The sequence below is a fragment of the Hylobates moloch genome, unplaced genomic scaffold (assembly GCF_009828535.3).
Source record: "Hylobates moloch isolate HMO894 unplaced genomic scaffold, HMol_V3 SCAFFOLD_12, whole genome shotgun sequence".
Lineage (NCBI taxonomy): Eukaryota > Metazoa > Chordata > Mammalia > Primates > Hylobatidae > Hylobates > Hylobates moloch.
The window spans coordinates 44160841-44178681 of NW_026652287.1; the positions used below are offsets into that span (position 1 = coordinate 44160841).

General features: G+C 57.0%; 2 protein-coding genes across 4 annotated transcripts in view; both read right to left on the reverse strand.

Moving 5' to 3' along the window:
- KANK2 (KN motif and ankyrin repeat domains 2) overlaps window positions 1-6271 on the reverse strand; it is a 33510-nt gene extending 27239 nt beyond the window's left edge. For 2 of the 3 annotated variants that reach the window (XM_032169722.2, XM_032169719.2), the window contains exons 1-4: window positions 6168-6271; window positions 4063-4277; window positions 2991-3106; window positions 1360-2571 (exon numbers count right to left, since the gene is read on the reverse strand). In XM_032169722.2, the coding sequence (XP_032025613.1) occupies window positions 1360-2571; window positions 2991-3027 (1249 nt within the window). In that variant the 5' untranslated portion in view covers window positions 3028-3106; window positions 4063-4277; window positions 6168-6271. The remainder of the gene's footprint in view (window positions 1-1359; window positions 2572-2990; window positions 3107-4062; window positions 4278-6167) is intronic. The other variant, XM_032169721.2, reaches the window with a different exon arrangement.
- A 1464-nt stretch (window positions 6272-7735) lies between these two features.
- DOCK6 (dedicator of cytokinesis 6) overlaps window positions 7736-17841 on the reverse strand; it is a 58412-nt gene continuing 48306 nt past the window's right edge. The window contains exons 36-46 of the mRNA XM_058425758.1: window positions 17278-17470; window positions 17053-17196; window positions 12587-12718; window positions 12481-12495; window positions 10980-11105; window positions 10791-10880; window positions 10272-10508; window positions 9330-9473; window positions 9137-9243; window positions 8729-8890; window positions 7736-7968 (exon numbers count right to left, since the gene is read on the reverse strand). Coding sequence (XP_058281741.1) covers window positions 7926-7968; window positions 8729-8890; window positions 9137-9243; window positions 9330-9473; window positions 10272-10508; window positions 10791-10880; window positions 10980-11105; window positions 12481-12495; window positions 12587-12718; window positions 17053-17196; window positions 17278-17470 — 1393 coding nt within the window. The 3' untranslated portion in view covers window positions 7736-7925. The remainder of the gene's footprint in view (window positions 7969-8728; window positions 8891-9136; window positions 9244-9329; window positions 9474-10271; window positions 10509-10790; window positions 10881-10979; window positions 11106-12480; window positions 12496-12586; window positions 12719-17052; window positions 17197-17277; window positions 17471-17841) is intronic.

Here is a 17841-nt window from a genome sequence, read left to right on the forward strand (position 1 = left end):
CCCCCTTCCTCCCTCAAAGGCCACAGGGCTTGGGTGGCGCTCCCCTATCCCTGGCGTCCATGGCTAGGCAGACAGGGACACCGTGATTGGCTCAGCAATGGGCGCATGACCCAGGCCAGCCAATGAGGGCCCCCTCTGGGATTTTTACTGGTGCTCTTTGGATTAAGGAGCTCCCTCTCCACTAAACTGGACAGACAGATGCCTGGAGCAGTGAGGTCACCTTCCCTTGCCTGCCTGAAAGAGAAGCTCCCAGGGTAAACAAGAAGAGAAAGGCACCAAGTTAGATTCCTGATGATATCTGAGCACTGAGGCCAGCGTGGTGGCTCATGCTTGTAATCCCAGCACTCTGGGAGGCCAAGACAGGAGCATCACTTGAGCCCAGAAGTTTGAGACCAGCCTGGGCAACATAACAAGACTTTGTTTCTACAAAAAAAAAAAAAAAAAAATTAACGAGGCACAGTGGTGCGTGCCTGTAGACCCAGCTACTTGGGAGGCTAAGGCGGGAGGATTGCTTGAGCCTAGGAGGTCAAGGCTGCAGTGAGCCATGATTGCATCAGCTGCACTCCATCCTGGGCAATGGAGTGAGACTATATCTCTTAATAACAACAACAACAAGATATTTGTGCACCTGGATCCAGCCATGCCTGAAGCTGCCATCAGTTACATAATAACACATTTCCTTTTCACTGCTTAAACAGGTCTGAGATTGATTCTTGCCACTTACTGAATAAACAGGGAGGATTTCTGCCTGGTAAACCAACAGCCTTGGGGAACTTTCCCCCAAATACCTCCCGCTTTCTGGGTACTGACAAAGTGGCAGTCACCTAATTTCTCTGCATGGTTGCTACAGCCCTGAGGTTGGCTGCACAATTCTCCCCCTTTTGTGGATGATAAGACAGAGACTCTTAAGAGTTGGAGTGATGTGTCTGGTGGAAGGTCAGGGCTGGGGTGGACCTTGGCATTTTTTTTTTTTTTTTTTTTTTTTTGAGACAGAGTCTCCCTCTGTTGCCCAGGCTGGAGTGCAGTGGTGTAATCTCGGCTCACTGCAACCTCCTGCTTCCCTGGTTCAAGCCATTCTCCTGCCTCAGCCTCCTGAGTAGCTGAGGTTACAGGCATGAGCCACCACGCCTGGCTAATTTTTGTATTTTTAGTAGAGATGGGTTTCACCATGTTGGCCAGGCTGGTCTCCAACTCCTGACCTCAAGTGATCTGCCCGCCTCGGCCTCCCAAAGTGCTGGGATTACAGGCATGTGCCACCACACTCTGCCTGGACCCTGGCATTCTGAGGGTCCAGGATGAGCCATGGGAAGAAAGAGGGCCCCCCTGCCAAGCCATTCTCCCTGGCCTGCAACCGCTTACCTGCCGTTCCATCGCAGCTGCGCTCTGTGATGCTAATCTTCTTCACCATATGGACGTTGCTGGTAGCCACAGCGGGCACTGGACACATCGTCTCCACCACCTCCTGGCTGCGGAACACAGGTGGGCTCTCAGGCCCACCAGGCATTGCCAGGGCCCTCAGCCCTGTGCCATAAGGCTCCAGGCTCTGGGCCCGCTGTGCAGGGGCGCCAGCGGCTGTGCTGGCCACCACCTCCACCTCCCGTGGCCCTTCTACCACCCGGACTGTATCCACTCGGACTGGGCTATCCGGCGGTGGCCAGGCCTGGGGCTGGGGGTCAGCCTGCCGGGCCTGAGCTGCCTGCAACTCCTGCAGCGCCTTCTTGAGCTGGGTCTCCAGCACAGCGACCTTGGCGGCGAGGGCAGCCTCCCCATCAGGCATGCCCAAGTCCCGTTCTCGGACCCAGGTGCCCACACTCCGGGTCTCAAGTGCCACTGGGTCCTCTGGGGGATCAGGGAGGTCCAGGCAGAGCTCGCTGCGACCCCGGCCCGCTGTGGGGTGGCCTAGGAACTTCTGGCTCTTAAGTTGTACTGTGAGCTGCCGCTTTTCCTCCTGGAGCACCGAGAGCTTCACCTGGAGCACAGGGATCAGCTTCACCTGCTCCTCCAGCTGCCGCAGCTTCCGCAGGGCACCCGCCATCTGCTCCCGCACGTGGGCCAGGTGCCCGGCACTGGGAGCCACCGGTGTGGACAGTCCCGAACTCCGTGGTGTCGGGGGTGGCAACCCCACGCCCACCAGGGAGGCTGTCGAGCCGGCCGCACTGGGGGTCAGGGAGCCCAGGCCTGCGGGTGTGGACGCCTGGTCCTCGAGACGGCGACGGGCGTCCAGCAGCGTGCGCTCCACCCGCGGATTGAAGCCACCGCGGGTCTCCAGAGCACCATACTGTGGGTAGAAGCCACGGCCGCAGTAGGAATAGGCTGAGTGGCGGCTGTCCCCACTGGCATTGGAGCACAGCGACTCAGTGGACGTCCACCAGGAGCCAGGGCCACGGGGCAGTGAGCTCAGGCGGGGGCGGCGCTGCACCGCCACGCGTCGCAGGGTGTGGCCCTTCTCGATGTCGTCCACGTACTTGAGGAAGTCCAGGTCCAGGCGGTAGCCATAGGGGGTCTCCACGGAGTAGGGTGGATCGGGGTCCTTCGCAGGGAAGGCAGGCGGGGAGGCTGGGCCAGGGGTCCCTGGGGATGGGAGAAACACCAGGACCTTTGAATCCTCTTGTCCCCATTCTCAGAGTGAAGACTGATGCCTGGGGAGAGTTGGGGTTTATTTGCCCAAGAGATGGGAGCCCACCTGGTACTCAACCGCGTCTGCTCTCAGACCCTCTCAGAGCAGGGCTGTGCCTCCCCTTCAGACTCCCGGTGCTAGGCTATGTCCCCTCTCAAATCACCCAGGACAGGGCCCTGTCCCCCGGCTTAGACTACCCCCTTTTTCCGGTAAGACTCTGCCTCCCCCGTCAGACCCTCCCAGGGCAGGACTTTGCCTCCTCCCATAGACCTCTAATTGTTGGGCTGTGTCCCCAGGGCAGGGTCCCCGGCCCCCTCAGGTCTCCAGAACTGAAGCTCCCCAGGGCAGGGCCCTCTTCCCTGAGTCCCCTGACCTGGGAAGGGGGCAGGCACGTGCAGGACCTGGGCCATCTTCTTGTCTGCAGATGCTCCTTGGAAGTCACTTGCGGGACTGTGAGTCAGACTGCCTGCAGCACCAGCTGAGGCTTACCTGGGGAAAGGGAACCATGGTGTCGGGAGTTAGGAGTCTACAGGGCGGAGATGAGGCCAGCCCCCTCCACAGCTGGCTCACCCAGCCCCCCAACCCAGGTCTGGGACCCACTCATAGACACACACCCAGCCTGGCTGCGGAAGGGCCCCCCCCCGACCCCCCCTCCGCAGGTCTGGAACAAAGAAACCAAACCTCACTGCCTGCATGCACATCTGTCCAGCCCCTGGACAGGCTCCAGCTGTTCCCACAGCCCGGCTTCCACATAGCCCTGGGGCTGGGGGGCCCCAAGCCCAACAGGCCCCACCCTTCCTGCACCCCCTCCCCTCAGCCCAGGCCTGGAGCTGGCCACAGGGAGGGATGGGGGTTGAGGCGCTAAGGGGTTGGGGAAGAGGGGAACCTCGTCTTCCCGCAAGGATCTGAGGAGACAGAGACACAGGGGGACAAAGAGAGGCAAAGCATGGCGAAGGGAACCCCCAGTGACCCCAAAGCTGAGAGCTGGGTCAGGCCTGGACTGGGTCGGGGGGAAGGGGTAGGGAAAGTTGGGGAGGCAGCTAGGAGTGAAGCCTTTCCCCTTTATGGAAACAATTTTCTCTAAAAATAAACAGTTTCACTGCCGGGCTACACAGAACTTCCTGCCCGCCTAGGATGCGTCCGGGCTCAGGGGCGCAGTAGGGATAGAGGGCCGGGTGGAGGCCCAGGAAGTCCTGGGGGTGGAGGGGAGGAAGTAAGAGGGGGCGCCTGGAGACTGCAAAAGGGAGGGACAATCAGAGTCTCTCACTAAACCCCCCTCAGCCCTGGAGGCTGGCCAGGGCTCTTTTGTCCCCAGTATAACCCGTCTGAACTTGGCTGGTCCTTTCTATTATCTGACCTCCAGCCATCATGCTGCAGAGGCCCCAGCCCATCCCACCATCAGAGTGAATCCTTTCTGGCCTTTGAGTGCTGTGGCCAGCAGGTACCTTGGGAGGATGGGCCGGGTAGGGCACCTGCTGGGCATGAAGGCAGGGCTGGGGCTCCAGGGGCACCTGAGCTTGTCCTTGCTCTCCCGTCCCGTCTTGCTTTGTCTCTCTCCAAGTCTCTCTGTGTCTCTCCACCTCTCTGTCTCTCTGCGTCTCTCTCCGTGTCTCTCTCCCTGTCTTTCCACGTCTGTCTTCACTTCTCTGTCTTTCAACACCTGGAACACACGGTTACCAATTGCAGGAAATTCCGTTTTCCATTTGCCTGGAGGCTCACCCCTGAGCAACAGAAAGTTGACTGAAAATATTTTCTGGCCACCAAAGAGAGATGGAGAAGCAGGGAGCAAGCGGGATTGGAGAAGGATTGGAATAGCCGAGGGGGGGGGGGGGGGGGGGGGTGGGGGAAGTGAGGGTGCTGCTGGGCAAACAGTATAGTAACAGTAATAATAACATCAACTCTGTCTTTTTTTTTTTTTTCTCAGACGGAGTTTTGCTCTTGTTGCCCAGGCTGGAGTGCAATGGCGTGATCTCCGCTCACGGCAACCTCCGCCTCCCAGGTTCAAGCGATTCTCCTGCCTCAGCCTCCCGAGTAGCTGGGATTACAAGCACCTGCCACCACACCTGGCTAATTTTGTATTTTTAGTAGAGATGATGCTTCTCCATGTTGGTCAGGCTGGTCTCGAACTCCTGACCTCAGGTGATCCGCCTGCCTTGGCCTCCCAAAGTGCTGGGATTACAGGCATGAGCCACTGCACCCAGCCTAACATCAACTCTTTTAATTGTCACGACAATTCCATGAGATGGGCACTTATCACCCCGTTTCACAGACAGGGGATGCAGAGGGCACAGAAAGGTACAGTGGCTTGCCTCAGGGCCACTGGGGCCACGGGGAAGTAGCTGGGCCCGAACGTGAACCTAAGCCTGGTGGATCCCCCCAACTGCCCACCAAGCCACCACCCTCAGACTCCACATCAGATATCTCTGCCCGTTTCCCAGATATGGAGACTGAGGTCTGAGGGTCCTCAGTCATCTCACCGCCCTCGATGAGGACCAGCACGTCCCCAGTAAGGGGGAGAGAAAGGAGACGAGGGGGTGTGCTGGGGGAGATGGATGTCTGTGGCTGAGACCCTTCTCTCGCTACGGGACCCCTGGGGAGTGGGGAAGGAGTGACAGGATAAGACAGAGATGGAGAGACTGGAGCCTATAAGAGGGGACAGGTAGGGGGCTCAGGGAAGGGGCGCGGGTCTCACCAACCCACCACCCAAGACCGGCCTACACATCGCGGAGGTCGGCGAGGGGGGGGTCTTCCCGCCCCAAACTCGGCGCGGGGGGGGCGGGGGCGAGAAGGACCCCGCCCCGTGCAGAGAGGGGGCGGGGCCTGTGGGATCCCCGGCTAATGGCAAACAGCTGCCGCTCCCCACGCCGGCCCAGCCGCCAAGGCCAGGCCCAGCCCGGCCGGACGCCCGGCCGCCTTCCCGCCGCCTGGGGCATGGCCGCGGAGGAGGGTGAGGGGGGACAGTGCGGGGAGGGGGCAGAGCCGGGCGGGGGGGACAGAGAGAGAAAGTGGGACAGAGACAGGGGAGAGGGGGCAGAGGGGAGCCAGGACAGGAGAAACGGGCAGGGCACTAGGAATCGATGGGGGTACTGGGAGGAATCGATGGGGGTATGGGGTCAAAGACGAGGAGGGGGCAGGGACGCGGGGACAGAGACACTCCAAGTCTGGAAAGTTTGGGCACAGAAGGTGGAGTTGGAGGCAGCGGCTCGTTGAGACCAGCGAGGTCGTGTCCCAGAGTTGGAGGCGGGGGGTAGGGTAGTAGGTATGGGAGGGTGCGCACTCGATCCCCGAACCGGACTTGAACCCCTACCCAGCCCCGGGTCCCACTCGCCTTGCGCGCTCCGGCCGCTGCCTTCGCTGCGTCCCGCCGCCCGAGCGTCCTCGCGCGCGCCGCCGCCTGGGTGCCCGGCCCTCGGAGGTGGCTCCGCCTGCACCACGCCCCCTCCTGCTGGCCCCGCCCCCCAAGCAGGCCCCGCCCCCTCCAGCCGCCCGGGCGCCCCGGCCGCAGTGGGGGGTGGGGATGCAGAGACGCTGGTTGGAGACTGGATCTCACCTGGACAGCAGGTGTGTGTGCGCGCCAGTATGTCCGGCCTCGTCCTTCCTTCCTCCCTAAGTCCCCGAGGCAGGGTCCTCCCACTGCCGGCCTCCCCCCACCGCCCGCTGTCCCTGGACCGCTGCGGGGGGCGGAACGGCTTGGCGGCGGGAGGGGGCGGAGCTGGCCGGGGCCCAGCTCGGGGAGGGCGCGCGGGGCGGGCGCGACAGCGGGAGGTCACCCCTCCCCTAGGCGGCCTAGGGCTGGAAGCGGCCCGGCGCAGGCCTGGCACAGGGTGGCGTGACCGCCGCGCGAGAGGGGAGCCTGCACAGTCCTGGGCGCCGGAGCCAGCCAGACCTGGACTCCCATCCCAGACCCACCAAACTTTTGCTGCTCTGTGCCTCAGTTTACCCATCTGTAAAATGGAGATGATCATGTTAGCTACCTGATAGGAGCGTTGAGAAGATTCACTAACCATTAGGAAGGGGCCTAACCATCAGGAAGGAGGTCCTTCGGATTAAAAACTCTCATAAATGGAGTGGCCTACTTTTGCAGAGATCTTTCTGGGAGCCCTTTAGTACACAGCCAGCCACTCAGCAAGGGCCTAATAAATATTATTAAGCCGGCGAGGTGGCTCACACCTGTAATCTCAGTGCTTAGGGAGGCCAAAGCAGGAGGACTGCTTGAGCTCAGGAGTTCGAGACCAGCCTGGGCAACATAGCAAGACCGTCTATACAAAAAAAAGTTTTAAGTGAAAAAAAATTAGGCCAGGTGCAGTGGCTCATGCCTGTAATCCCAGCACTTTGGGAGGCCAAGGTGGGCGGATTATTTGAGCCAAGGAGTTGGAGACCAGCTTTGGCAATATGGCAAGACCCCATCTCTACAAAAAACCACCTGGGGCCGAGAAATGGCTCATGCCTGTAATCCCAGCACTTTGGGAGTCCAAGGCGGGTGGATCACCTGAGGTCAGGAGTTCAAGACCAGCCTGGCCAACATGGTGAAACCCCGTCTCTACTAAAAATACAAAAACTATCCGGGCATGGTGGTACACATCTGTAATCCCAGCTACTCGGGAGGCTGAGGTACGAGAATAACTTGAATCTGGGAGGTGGAGGTTGCCGTGAGCCGAGATTGCGCCACTGCACTGCAGCCTGGGTGACGGAGCGAAACTCCGTCTAAAAAAAAAAAGAAAAAAGCCAGGCACAGTGGCATGTGCCTATAATCCCTGCTGCTCAGGAGGCCTAAGCCCTGGAGTTTGAGGCTGCAGTGAGCTATGATTGTGACACTGCATTCCAGCCTGGGGGACTGAGTGAGGGCCTGTCTGTTAAACAAACAAAAACCAGGTATTGTTATTCCAGGTAGGCATGTGACATTATTTGTGTGTTGCCTTCCCTACTAGAACTTCAGCTCCACAAGGGCAGGAATTTGTGTCTGTTGTCACCACGATGTCTCTGGCACCCAGTATGTTCTTGGTGTCTCCACTGATGATGCAGGGATGTGTGGACATGGGGCAGTGGACTATGAGCATGTGATGAGTATGTGACCTAGCCCCTAGTGACCGCACCACATGGCACAGGTTGCTTATAAAAACCATTTTAAATTAAAAAAGGGAGGAAGCATCAGTGCATACAGATGGGGACACAGGGGCAGAGGGCCCAGCCCCGAGTACAGTGTGGTCACCCCACGGCCCAGTGGGCACCAAGGGAGACTCCCCTAGCAGCACAGACAGCTGAGGCCTGGGTGCTGGTTCCTCTAGGCACAGGTTTGGTCCTTGTGGGCTCAGAGGTCTGCCTTTCGGAAACTTGCTCTGTTCAAGGAGTTCCTGGAAAAAGAATGAGGGTGGGTCAGCATGGCTGTGGGGCCCCCAACTCCACAGACCTCCCAGCCCACATCCTCTTCCTCCCTCTCCTCGTCTTCCTCCAAGGATCGTTCTGGGGTCTCTCCTGTCCCTGATCTGGCTGTGGGATTCTCCGATTCTCTTGCAGTCCACCACGGAAGGTATAAATCATCCACGTTTTACAGATGTAGAAACTGAGGTTCAGAAAGATGAATTCATGTATCTGGGAAATGACTGCTCAGAGCCTGCCCTGCCTTTGTACATCTGGATGATATATTCAGATGCTTATGCAAAGTTGAAGCCACCCAGCCGGGCGTGGTAGTGGCTCATGCTGTAATCCCAGCACTTTAGGAGGGCAAAGCGGGTGGATCACCTGAGGTCAGGAGTTCGAGACCAGCCTGGCCAACATGGTGAAACCCTGTCTCTACTAAAAATACAAAACATTAGGCAGGTGTGGTGGCAGATGCCTGTAATCCCAGTTACGCAGGAGGCTGAGGCAGGAGACTCGCTTGAATCTGGGAGGCGGAGGTTGTAGTGAGCCGAGATTGTGCCACTGCACTCCAGCCTGGGCGAGAGGGAGACTCTCTCAAAGAAAAAACAAAACAAAAACAGAAACAAAACAAAGTCCAAGCTACCAGCAAACATGTTGCTGTGTACGTGTACAACAGCCCCCATCCTGTATGTGTCCTGGTCTGCCTCTGCATCCCCTCTCTAGTCTCTAGGATGGGGGCACCAGGTCAGGCACCTGAGGCCGGGTGGGGTGGGTGCCAGCAGCTGGGGCAGGCGCTGGGTAAGCAGAGGCTGCAGAGCCTCCCGCAGGCGGCAGTAGTTGCGCTCCAGCTCGCGGTGGTACTCCTTCTGGTCCGGCCCAATCAGGGTCTTATTTTTCCGCAGTGCATCCTCACATCTGAGGGCCAGAGGGTGGGAGATGCTCAGAGACTCGCACGCGGGACTGAAAGCAAGACTAGGGGTGGGGGCATCCATAAGGCGGGACCAGGCCTGCAGAAAGACCCGCAATAGGAGGTCAGGTTGGGAAAGTGGACTTAATGGGAATCGGGCAGATGGGGGAGCCATGCAGAGATCAGATGGGCAGAGAGCAGGCCTTTGCAGGTTAGGCAGGCACGAGACCCCTCCTGGGGGGTTTTGCGCCTACTTCTTGCAGAAGTCCTTGAAGCAGAGCCGCAATTTGTTGTGATGCCGGAAGAGCTTGGGGTCTTCCGGGATCTCTGCTAAAAACACCTGGGCCACCTCCAGGGGACCCTGTGGGGTGAGAGGGACTGGTGAGCCAGCCTGCATGGCACCTGGAGTCCCCCGTGCAGCCTGCATCCCCCTTCCACTAGCCGTGCCTGGTTCACAGTGGGCCCTACAGAGCCCTGAAGCACCATCTGTAGCATCTTAGCATCTGGTGGGTCCTGCTCAGTGGCAAAGGCCAGCTCCCGTGTCTTCTTCTGCATGTCCTCGATGGCCACCTCCACCGGCGTCAGCACCGTCTGTGGGGTGAAGGGAGGGGTGTGCACTCGCTGGGGCCTGAGAAGGTCCTGATCAAAGCCAGTCAGGGGCAGCTCAGACCCCGCTGGGAGTGAGAGGGGTCCAAGAACCCAGGCAATGAACAGAATCTGGGGGCCTTCCTGGGTCTGACTCTGGGGGGGTCCAGCCTTGGGTCTGCTGGGTCTGGTGCCCTGGGGTCCAGGGGCTTTACATCTGCGGTCTCCAGACTTCCTTGGGTCTGGAGGTAGAGGTTTGGACTGGAAGTTGGAGTTTGGGGTCCCCAACCTGGTTCTGGGGTACAAGAGCCAATTTCTGGGTCTAGCGTGTCCACACCTCTCCTCTCTGGGTCTGGAATCCCTGGGCTTCTCCTCCCTGGGCCTTCTTAGATTCGGAGTCCCTGTGCCTCCCCTCTGTGAGTCTAGAATCCCTGGGTCCTCCTGGGTCTGGAGGTAGAGGTTTCAGTTTAGAGATTGGAAGGCAGGGTCTCCATATCTTCTCAGCCCAGTTCGGGGGTACCTGGGCCTCTTCCTGGGCCACACCTCTCCTCCCTGGGCTTTCCTAGATCTGGGTTCCCTCTGCCTCCTCTTTCTGGGTCTGGAATCCCTGGGCCTCCCTGGGTCTGGTCTCCTCCCTGCCCCTCCCTGGGGATCTGGTCTAGGGTCCCTGTGCCACCCCTCTCTGGGTCTGAGATGCGTGGGCCACCTTGGGTCTGGGTCCCTGTGTCTTCCCTCCCTTCCCCTCCCAGGGTCTGATGTCCCCTCACCTCCCCATCCCCCCCCAGGCCCAGGATCCCCACCCACCTCCTCCCGGTGGCACACACGGATGCGAGTCTTGATGTAGGGGAAGGCGTGGTCGGTGCTGAGCAGCGTCTTACGCTTGTGTTGCTCGGGCAGCTCCCCGTGTGCGCGCCCATCCGGTGTGAAGGGCGTGCAGAACAGGAATGTGCGAAGCCCATAGTTGCGGTCAAAGTAGGTCACCCGGTCCTTGAGCTCGTAGGTATCAAAGTACGGTTCCACATACGTGATCTGGATGTAGGCCTGGACGCAGGGTCAGGTGTGAGGGTCCCACAGCCCCAGCACGCACAGCCCAGGCCCTGTTCCTGGAAAGAGGGGATCTGGGCATCCCTGGATCTGGGGACTTTGTCATTTCCAAGTCTTCCTGTCTGGATGTTTGGGAATCCCCTGAGGAATAGGTTTTGGGGTCCCTCAGTGAAATATGATTTGGGGTTTCGCAGAAAAAGAGGATTTGAGGGTCCCCAGGAAACAGCACTTGGAGTCTCTGTGAATCTAAGATTTTGGGGAAATGGTTGGGGGACCTACCTTCTGTGAGTCAAGCTTGGACTTGTCCACAGGGTTAGAGTCTTTGATAATCTCAACGACGTCGTCACCAAATCTCTCCGTGTAGAACTCCTGGAGACACAGGGCTGACTCGGGGCCACCCAGGGACAGCCCCTACTCCAGCCCCAAGGCAGCCCCATGCCCCGTTCCACCCCCACCACAAGGACGTGCCTCCAGCCGGTGTGAGATCTCTGCCAGCTTCGTGATCGATGGCTCCTTGTACACAAACTCCTGCTCATCCAGGTCGCCGAAGCGGGCGCCGTAGAAGCCCACGCGGAAATACGTCCCGAACACGCGCTGGAGCTGTGAGAAAGGGTGTGGTTATCCGGGAGGCCCCTGCTGGAGGTCTCCCTGCCCCAGAGATAGGTGTCTTGAGTATCAGGATGGGAGTGTGAGGACCCCGAGAACATCAATGCATGGGCACAGGCAGGGGGCCCTGAGAACATCGGGGCATGGATTGCAATATGAAGTTAGGACTGGGGCTGTATTGTTCACAGGTGTGTCCCTAATGCCCATGGGACAGGGTATACAGCAGGTACCCAATAAATGCTTAGATGGCTGAGGAGAGGGATGACTGTCTCTCACTCTAGAACGGAGGCTCTGACTCCTTTGTTCTAGGGCATTCTCCTTCCTGTGCCCCGATGCCCACAAGAATGGGTATACAGTAGGTGCCCAATAAATGCTTGGATGGCTGAGGGAAGGGATGGCTGTCTCTCACTCTAGGACAGAGGCTCTGGTTCCCTTGTTCCATGGCATTCCCCTGCTTCTGTCCCCAGCCCTAAGTTTGGAAGAAGGAACCCCTTCCCTACCACTCTAAAAACACCACCCCATGACTGGAAAGGAAGTGGAATGGCTGGATGTTCACTTACCAAGGCCGATCCGGGGAGGATGGGGCAGACATGGTGGGGCCAGAGGTGTGGGGGACAGAGAGACAATGTCATGGGAGAGGTCAGAGGTCAGAGTTCCCTCAACCCCCAGGGTCCTGGTTAACACTGCCCAGTGAGAATCATTCCGTGGGGGGAGAGATCAGAGACAGGAGGGGGGCGGGGGCGAAGAGGACCTGCCCTCCCCACCCAGCTCCCACCCAGCCTGCCTGCCTGGGCTCTGGGTTTCTGCCATCTTTGGCCAGAACATTCTCCCCAAACTAGGAGATGCCTAAAAATAGACCTAAGCAGGGAAGAAGCGGGATTGGGGGGGGCTGGAGCAGGGGGACATATTAACCAGAAATGAGGAGCAGAGAGCCTGGGGGAGGCTGGAAGCTGCGGACGCAGGGAGAGACAGAGACTAAGAGACAGTGAGATACCAAGATAGGGAGAGCCATGTGATAGACTGGGGAGAGATGAGAAAGAGACCAAGAGACCATGAGGGAGTCAGAGCCACCCCGCCACCCCCCTGCAGTGACCAAGCTGGCGCTGGCAGAGGGAGGGGTGTCTCTGGAGAGCTCCCAGCTGGGTGAGTCACAAGCTGCCCTCGAGATCTGGGGCGGGGGTGGGGGGGGGGGGCTTTTTGGGGAAGGGAGGGAAGTAATGGGGTGGGTGCCTTGTGGTCACAGCCCCAGCCCCAACAGCCAGTGGCCATGCTCCTCCGGCGCCCCCTGGTGTTCACTGATGGCTGCTGGCCAGTCATCACGGGGGTCCCAGAGGCAGGTGGCTGTCTGCCAAGGCTGACTCACCTCCCAGCCGGAACTCTGTGGGGAAGAGAAGGGTCAAGGTCAGCAGATCCCTGAGGATGAGGAGTGGGGCTGAGGGTGGGGTCTGGGGAGGGGGTCCTGGGCCCACCTGGTGCATGATCTTGGTGAAGGCCTCCTGCAGTTTGCCGTGCACTGCGGCCAGCTTCTTGTAGTCACGGTGGGCTTCCAGGATGGGGATGAGGTTCTTGTAGACCTCATTCACCGCCTCGTAGAGCCCGCCCTGAGGGTGAGGTGGGGTCAGGATTCCCCAAACTATCTTCCCCTCTCCACTGTGCTCCTGTCTACCCATCTCCCTTGTGATCCTCTGTGCTTCTACCCACCCTCCATCACCTCCTCCAGGAAGCCCGCCCTGAGCCTTTCCACTCAGCTCCCACAGAGGGCTCCATGGTCTTCACTGCTACTTATCTTTTTTGTTTTTTTGATATAGGGTCTCACTCCATCACCCGGGCTGGAGTGTAGTGGTACAATCATAGCTCACTGCAGCCTCCAACTCTTGGGCTCAGGAGATCCTCCCACCCTAGCCTCCCATGTAGCTGGAACTACAGGTACATGCCACCATGCCCAGCTAATTTTATTTTAGTTTTTGTAGAGTCAGGATCTCACTATATTGCCCTAGTTGGTCTTGAACTCCTGGGCTCAAGTGATCCTCCTGCCTTGGCCTCTCGATTAGCTGGGATTACAGGTGTGAGCCACCACTCTCCCAGCCCTTCACCACTTTTAGCAAGAATATTCTATGGCACAGGTACAATGTACATCTGCACTTCACCCATCTGTGTTCCCTCATTGATGGGAGAAGCAGTTTTTTTTTCCTATTCCTCAAAGAGGAAAGTGAGTCTCAGAGATACAGAGGCATTCCCCAGGGCCAAGACCCAAACACCTGCCCATCTGGCCCTGTGCCCATGACCTCCATGCCCAACTGCCTCCTAGCATGTGGTAATATGCCCCTCACCCCCAGCGGGTGCTGGCATCAAGCCTGGCTCAAAACAGGCACCCTGTGAGGTTTGCTGACTGTCAGAAGGCCTGTGTCCACCCCCTGGTTTCTTCCCCTGAGGCTTTTGCGTGTGTATGGTTTTTTTCGTAATCTTTTTTTTTAATACTTTGGGGTACATGCGCAGAACGTGCAGTTTTGTTACATAGGTATACACGTGCCATGGTGGTTTGCTGCACCCATCAACCTGTCACCTACATTAGATATTTCTTCTAATGCTATCCCTCCCCTAACCCCCACCCCCACCTGTGTATGTTTTGTTGTTGTTGTTGTTGTTGTTTCTTTTGAGATGGCTGGAGTCCAGTGGTATGACCTCGGCTCACTGCAACCTCTGCCTCCTGGGTTCAAGCAATTCTCCTGCCTCATCCTACTTAACAGCTGGGATTACAAGCATGTGCCACCACGCCCAGCTAATTTTTTTGTATTTTTAGTAGAGACAGGGTTTCACCATATTGGCCAGGCTGTTCTCCAACTCCTGACCTTGTGATCTGCCCACCTCGACCTCCCAAAGTGCTGGGATATACAGGCGTGAGCCATCGCACCCAGCCATATTTGTATTTTTAGTAGAGACGGGGTTTCACTATGTTGGCCAGGCTGGTCTCAAACTCCTGACCTCGTGATCCGCCTGCCTCGGCCTCCCAATGTGCTGGGATTACAGGCGTGAGCCACTGCGCCCATGCCCAGCTAATTTTTTTTTTTTTTTTTGGTAGAGGTGGGGTTTCTCTATGTTGCCCGAGCTGGTCTTGAACTCCCGACCTCAAGTGAGCTGCCTGCCCCGGCCTCCCAAAGTGCTGGGATCACAAGCGTGAGCCACCGCACCTGGCCCTTCCTCTGAGGCCTTCGTCTCCAAGAATCCAGCAAAGTGACAATGAAAATAATGTCACTAAAGGGCCAGCAGCACAGAAGAAATTTCACTGGAACTCCTGACTTTAAGTGTGACCTTGAATCTCACTGAGCTCTCAGATGTAACTGCCAGTTCCCCAAAATGTGAGGAACTGAGAAACAGGTAAAATGACATCACATGGACACAGCCAGCCCCACAAAAACCAGGAAAAACACGGAGCAAAGGCCCCAGGGCTCTTGCAAGTTAAATGTAGAAACCACCAACTGCCCTCATACAAACAAGCAAACTAGAGAAGAAAACCCCTTTTCCACAGTGGAAAATCAGTTGCCAGGCATGCTGGCTCATGCCTGTAATCCCAGCATTTTGGGAGGCCGAGGCGAGAGGGTTGCATGAGTCCAGGAGTTCAAGCCCAGCCTGGACAACATAGCAAGACCCCATCTCTTAAAAAAAATTAAAAAAAAAATTAACAAAGAAAAAAAATTAGCTGGGTGTGGTGGTGTGCACTTTTAGTCCCAGCTATTCAGGAGGCTGAGGTGGGAGGATCACCTGAGCCCAGGACATTGAGGCTGCAGTGAGCCAGGTTGCATTCCAGCCTGGGTGAGAGAGTAAGACCCTGTCTCAAAAAAAAAAAGAAAGAAAGAAAAAGAGACTTAGGATACAGATCAGCCACAGCCATTGTGGGCCCTTAATGGATCCCGATTCAAACCAAGTCACCCCAAAAAAGATACATCAGAGATGATCCAGGACATCTAAATATAGAGTGCAATGAAATAAAGGATGACCATTAACTTGGCCATGCAGGATGAAAGTTTTATAAAAGGGTCTTTAGCAGGAAGGGTTGCACAGGGGGTACTTGTGGGAGTTGTGGGAAAATAGCTGGGATTTGCTTTTTTTTTTTGGAGACAGAGTCTTGCTCTGTCCGTCAGGCTGGAGTGCAGTGGCATGATCTCAGCTCACTGCAACCTCTGCCTCCCGAGTCTCATGCTTCAGCTTCCCGAGTAGCTGGGATTACAGACACCTGCCACCACGCCTGGCTAATTTTTCTATTTTTAGCAGACACGGGGTTTCACCATGTTGGCCAGGCTGGTCTCGAACTCCTGACCTCAGGTGATCCACCCGCCTCGGACTTCTAAAGTGCTGGGATTACAGGAGTCAGCCATTGTGCCCAGCCTGGGATTTGCTTTAAGCTGGAGCTTCTCCAACTTGAAGATGCATGCGAATATCCCAAATCTTTATTTTATTTATTTTTTGAGACAAGGTTTCACTCTGTCACGCAGGTTGGAGTACAGTGGCACGATTATAACTCATTGTAGCCCCAACCTCCTGGGCTCCAGTGATCCTCCCGCTTCAAGCTTCCTGAGTAGCTGGGACTACAGGTGCATGCCACCACACCCAGCTAATTTCTTGTATTTTTTTGTAGAGACAGGGTTTTGCCATGTTGCCCAGGCTGGTCATGAACTCCTGGCCTCAAGTGATCCTCCTGCCTCAGCCTCCCAAAGTGCTGGGATTACAGGCATGAGCCACTGCACCTGACCCATTTTTATTTTAGTATAGAAAGTTTCAAGCATTGCTGGGCGTCCCAGCTACTTGGGAGGCTTGGGTGGGAGGATTGAGTGAGGCCAGGAGTTTGAGACCAGCCTGGGCAACATAGTAAGACTCCCTCTCTATAAAAAAATTAAAAATTGGCAGGGTGTAGTGGCACAAAGCCTGTAATCCCATGACTTTGGGAGGTTGAAGTGGGCAGATCACTTGAGCTCAGCAGTTCAAGACCAGCCTGGGAAACATGGCAAAACCCCGTCTCTACAAAAAAATACAAAAAATTAGCCGGGTATGGTGATGTGTGCCTGTAGTCCCAGCTACTCAGGAGCCCAGGGTGGGAGAATCACCTGAGCCCTGGAGGCCAAGGTTGTAGTGAGCCATGATCACGCCACTGCACTCCAGCCTAGGTGACAGAATGGAGGTCCTGTCTCAAAAAATAGCACAAAGAAAAAATATATACAATAATTTAAAAATTGGCCAGGCATGGTGGCACATGCTTGTGTTCCCAGCTACTTGGGAGGCTGAGGTGGGGAGGATTGCATGAGCTCAGGAGTTTGAGGCTGCAGTGAGCTACAATCGCACCACTGTACACCAGCCTGGGCAAAAGAGCAAGACTCTGTCAAAAACAAACAAACAAAAAAACAAGAAAGGAAAAAAGAAAAGAACGGAAAATTGAAAACATCTCTAATGTATGGAAGGCTTGCTATATCAGGCCTGCATCAAGGGTCTCATGGAGACATAGGCAAATAATAGGGCCTCTGAGAAACCCAATTCTCCTTCTTTTTTTTTTTTTTTTTTTGAGACGGAGTCTCGCTCTGTCGCCCAGGCTGGAATGCAGTGGTGCAATCCTGGTTCACTGCAACCTCTGCCTCCCTGGGTCAAGCGATTCTCCTGCTTCAGCCTCCTGAGTAGCTGGGATTACAGCCGTGCGCCACCATGCCTGGTTAATTTTTGTATTTTTAGTAGAGACAGGGTTTCACCATGCTGGCCAGGCTGGTCTTGGACTCCTGGCCTCATGATCTGCCTGCCTCAGCCTCCCAAAGTGCTGGGATTACAGGCATGAGCCACCGCGCCCAGCCAATTCTCCTTTCTAAATCCCCTGCTGGAAGGGTCTAGGAAACAGATCTGATGGCGCCTCCCTGGCCCGAGCCCCCTCTCCTGCACCCAGTCCCCAAGGCCTCACCATGGTGAAGTAGCCGGCTGCCTGTTCCAGCAACCCTACCAGCCCCAGCTCAGTGAAGTGTTTCCCGGAGCAGAAGCCCTCCTCGTCGGGCGACAGGATGTCATCGGAGATGGCGGACTCCTCTAGCACATTGGATGAGATGTTCTGGGGCGGGAGAGGTGGCGTCAGACCCTGGTCCCCACTGCACTTGTGCCGTCCACCGCCTGCCAACCCCTGGCCACTCACCTGGAAGGAAACGCAGCCCACGGGCAGGTGGCGGTGGTCCTCGAGCAGGGCGAGGTACTCAGCCACGAGGGCGGCCGCATGCACCATGCACTGGGCGGCCTCAGCGTGGTTGCCCAGCTCTGCGTGCTTCCCAGCCATGTTCTGCAACCACGTCAGCCGCAGGTCCGGTGAGCCCTGGTAGCCCCGGGCAATTCTGGAGTCCAGGTGAGGGGGGATGTGAGGAGGGGACTCACCTGGTCCTCCCCACCTGCCTCCCACTTGTCCATCCCCTTCACTGGTTACCCCCCATATCTGCCCCAAGGACCAGCCAATCTCCTCACCTGTACCCCATCCCCTCACTCATTCCCTCACCTGGCCATCCCTCACCTGTCTCCCCACCTGTCTTCCCCTTTGCCTATTTTCTTACCTGCTGGCCAGTCATCTGTCTTCACCTGTCTCCTCCCCTGCCTACCTTACATATTCCTCTAGTCATCTTCCTCCTCACTTGTCCTGCTGTCTCCCACTGACCAGCCAGTCTCCTCACCTGTACCCTACTCACCTGTCTATCCCTCACCTGTCCACCCC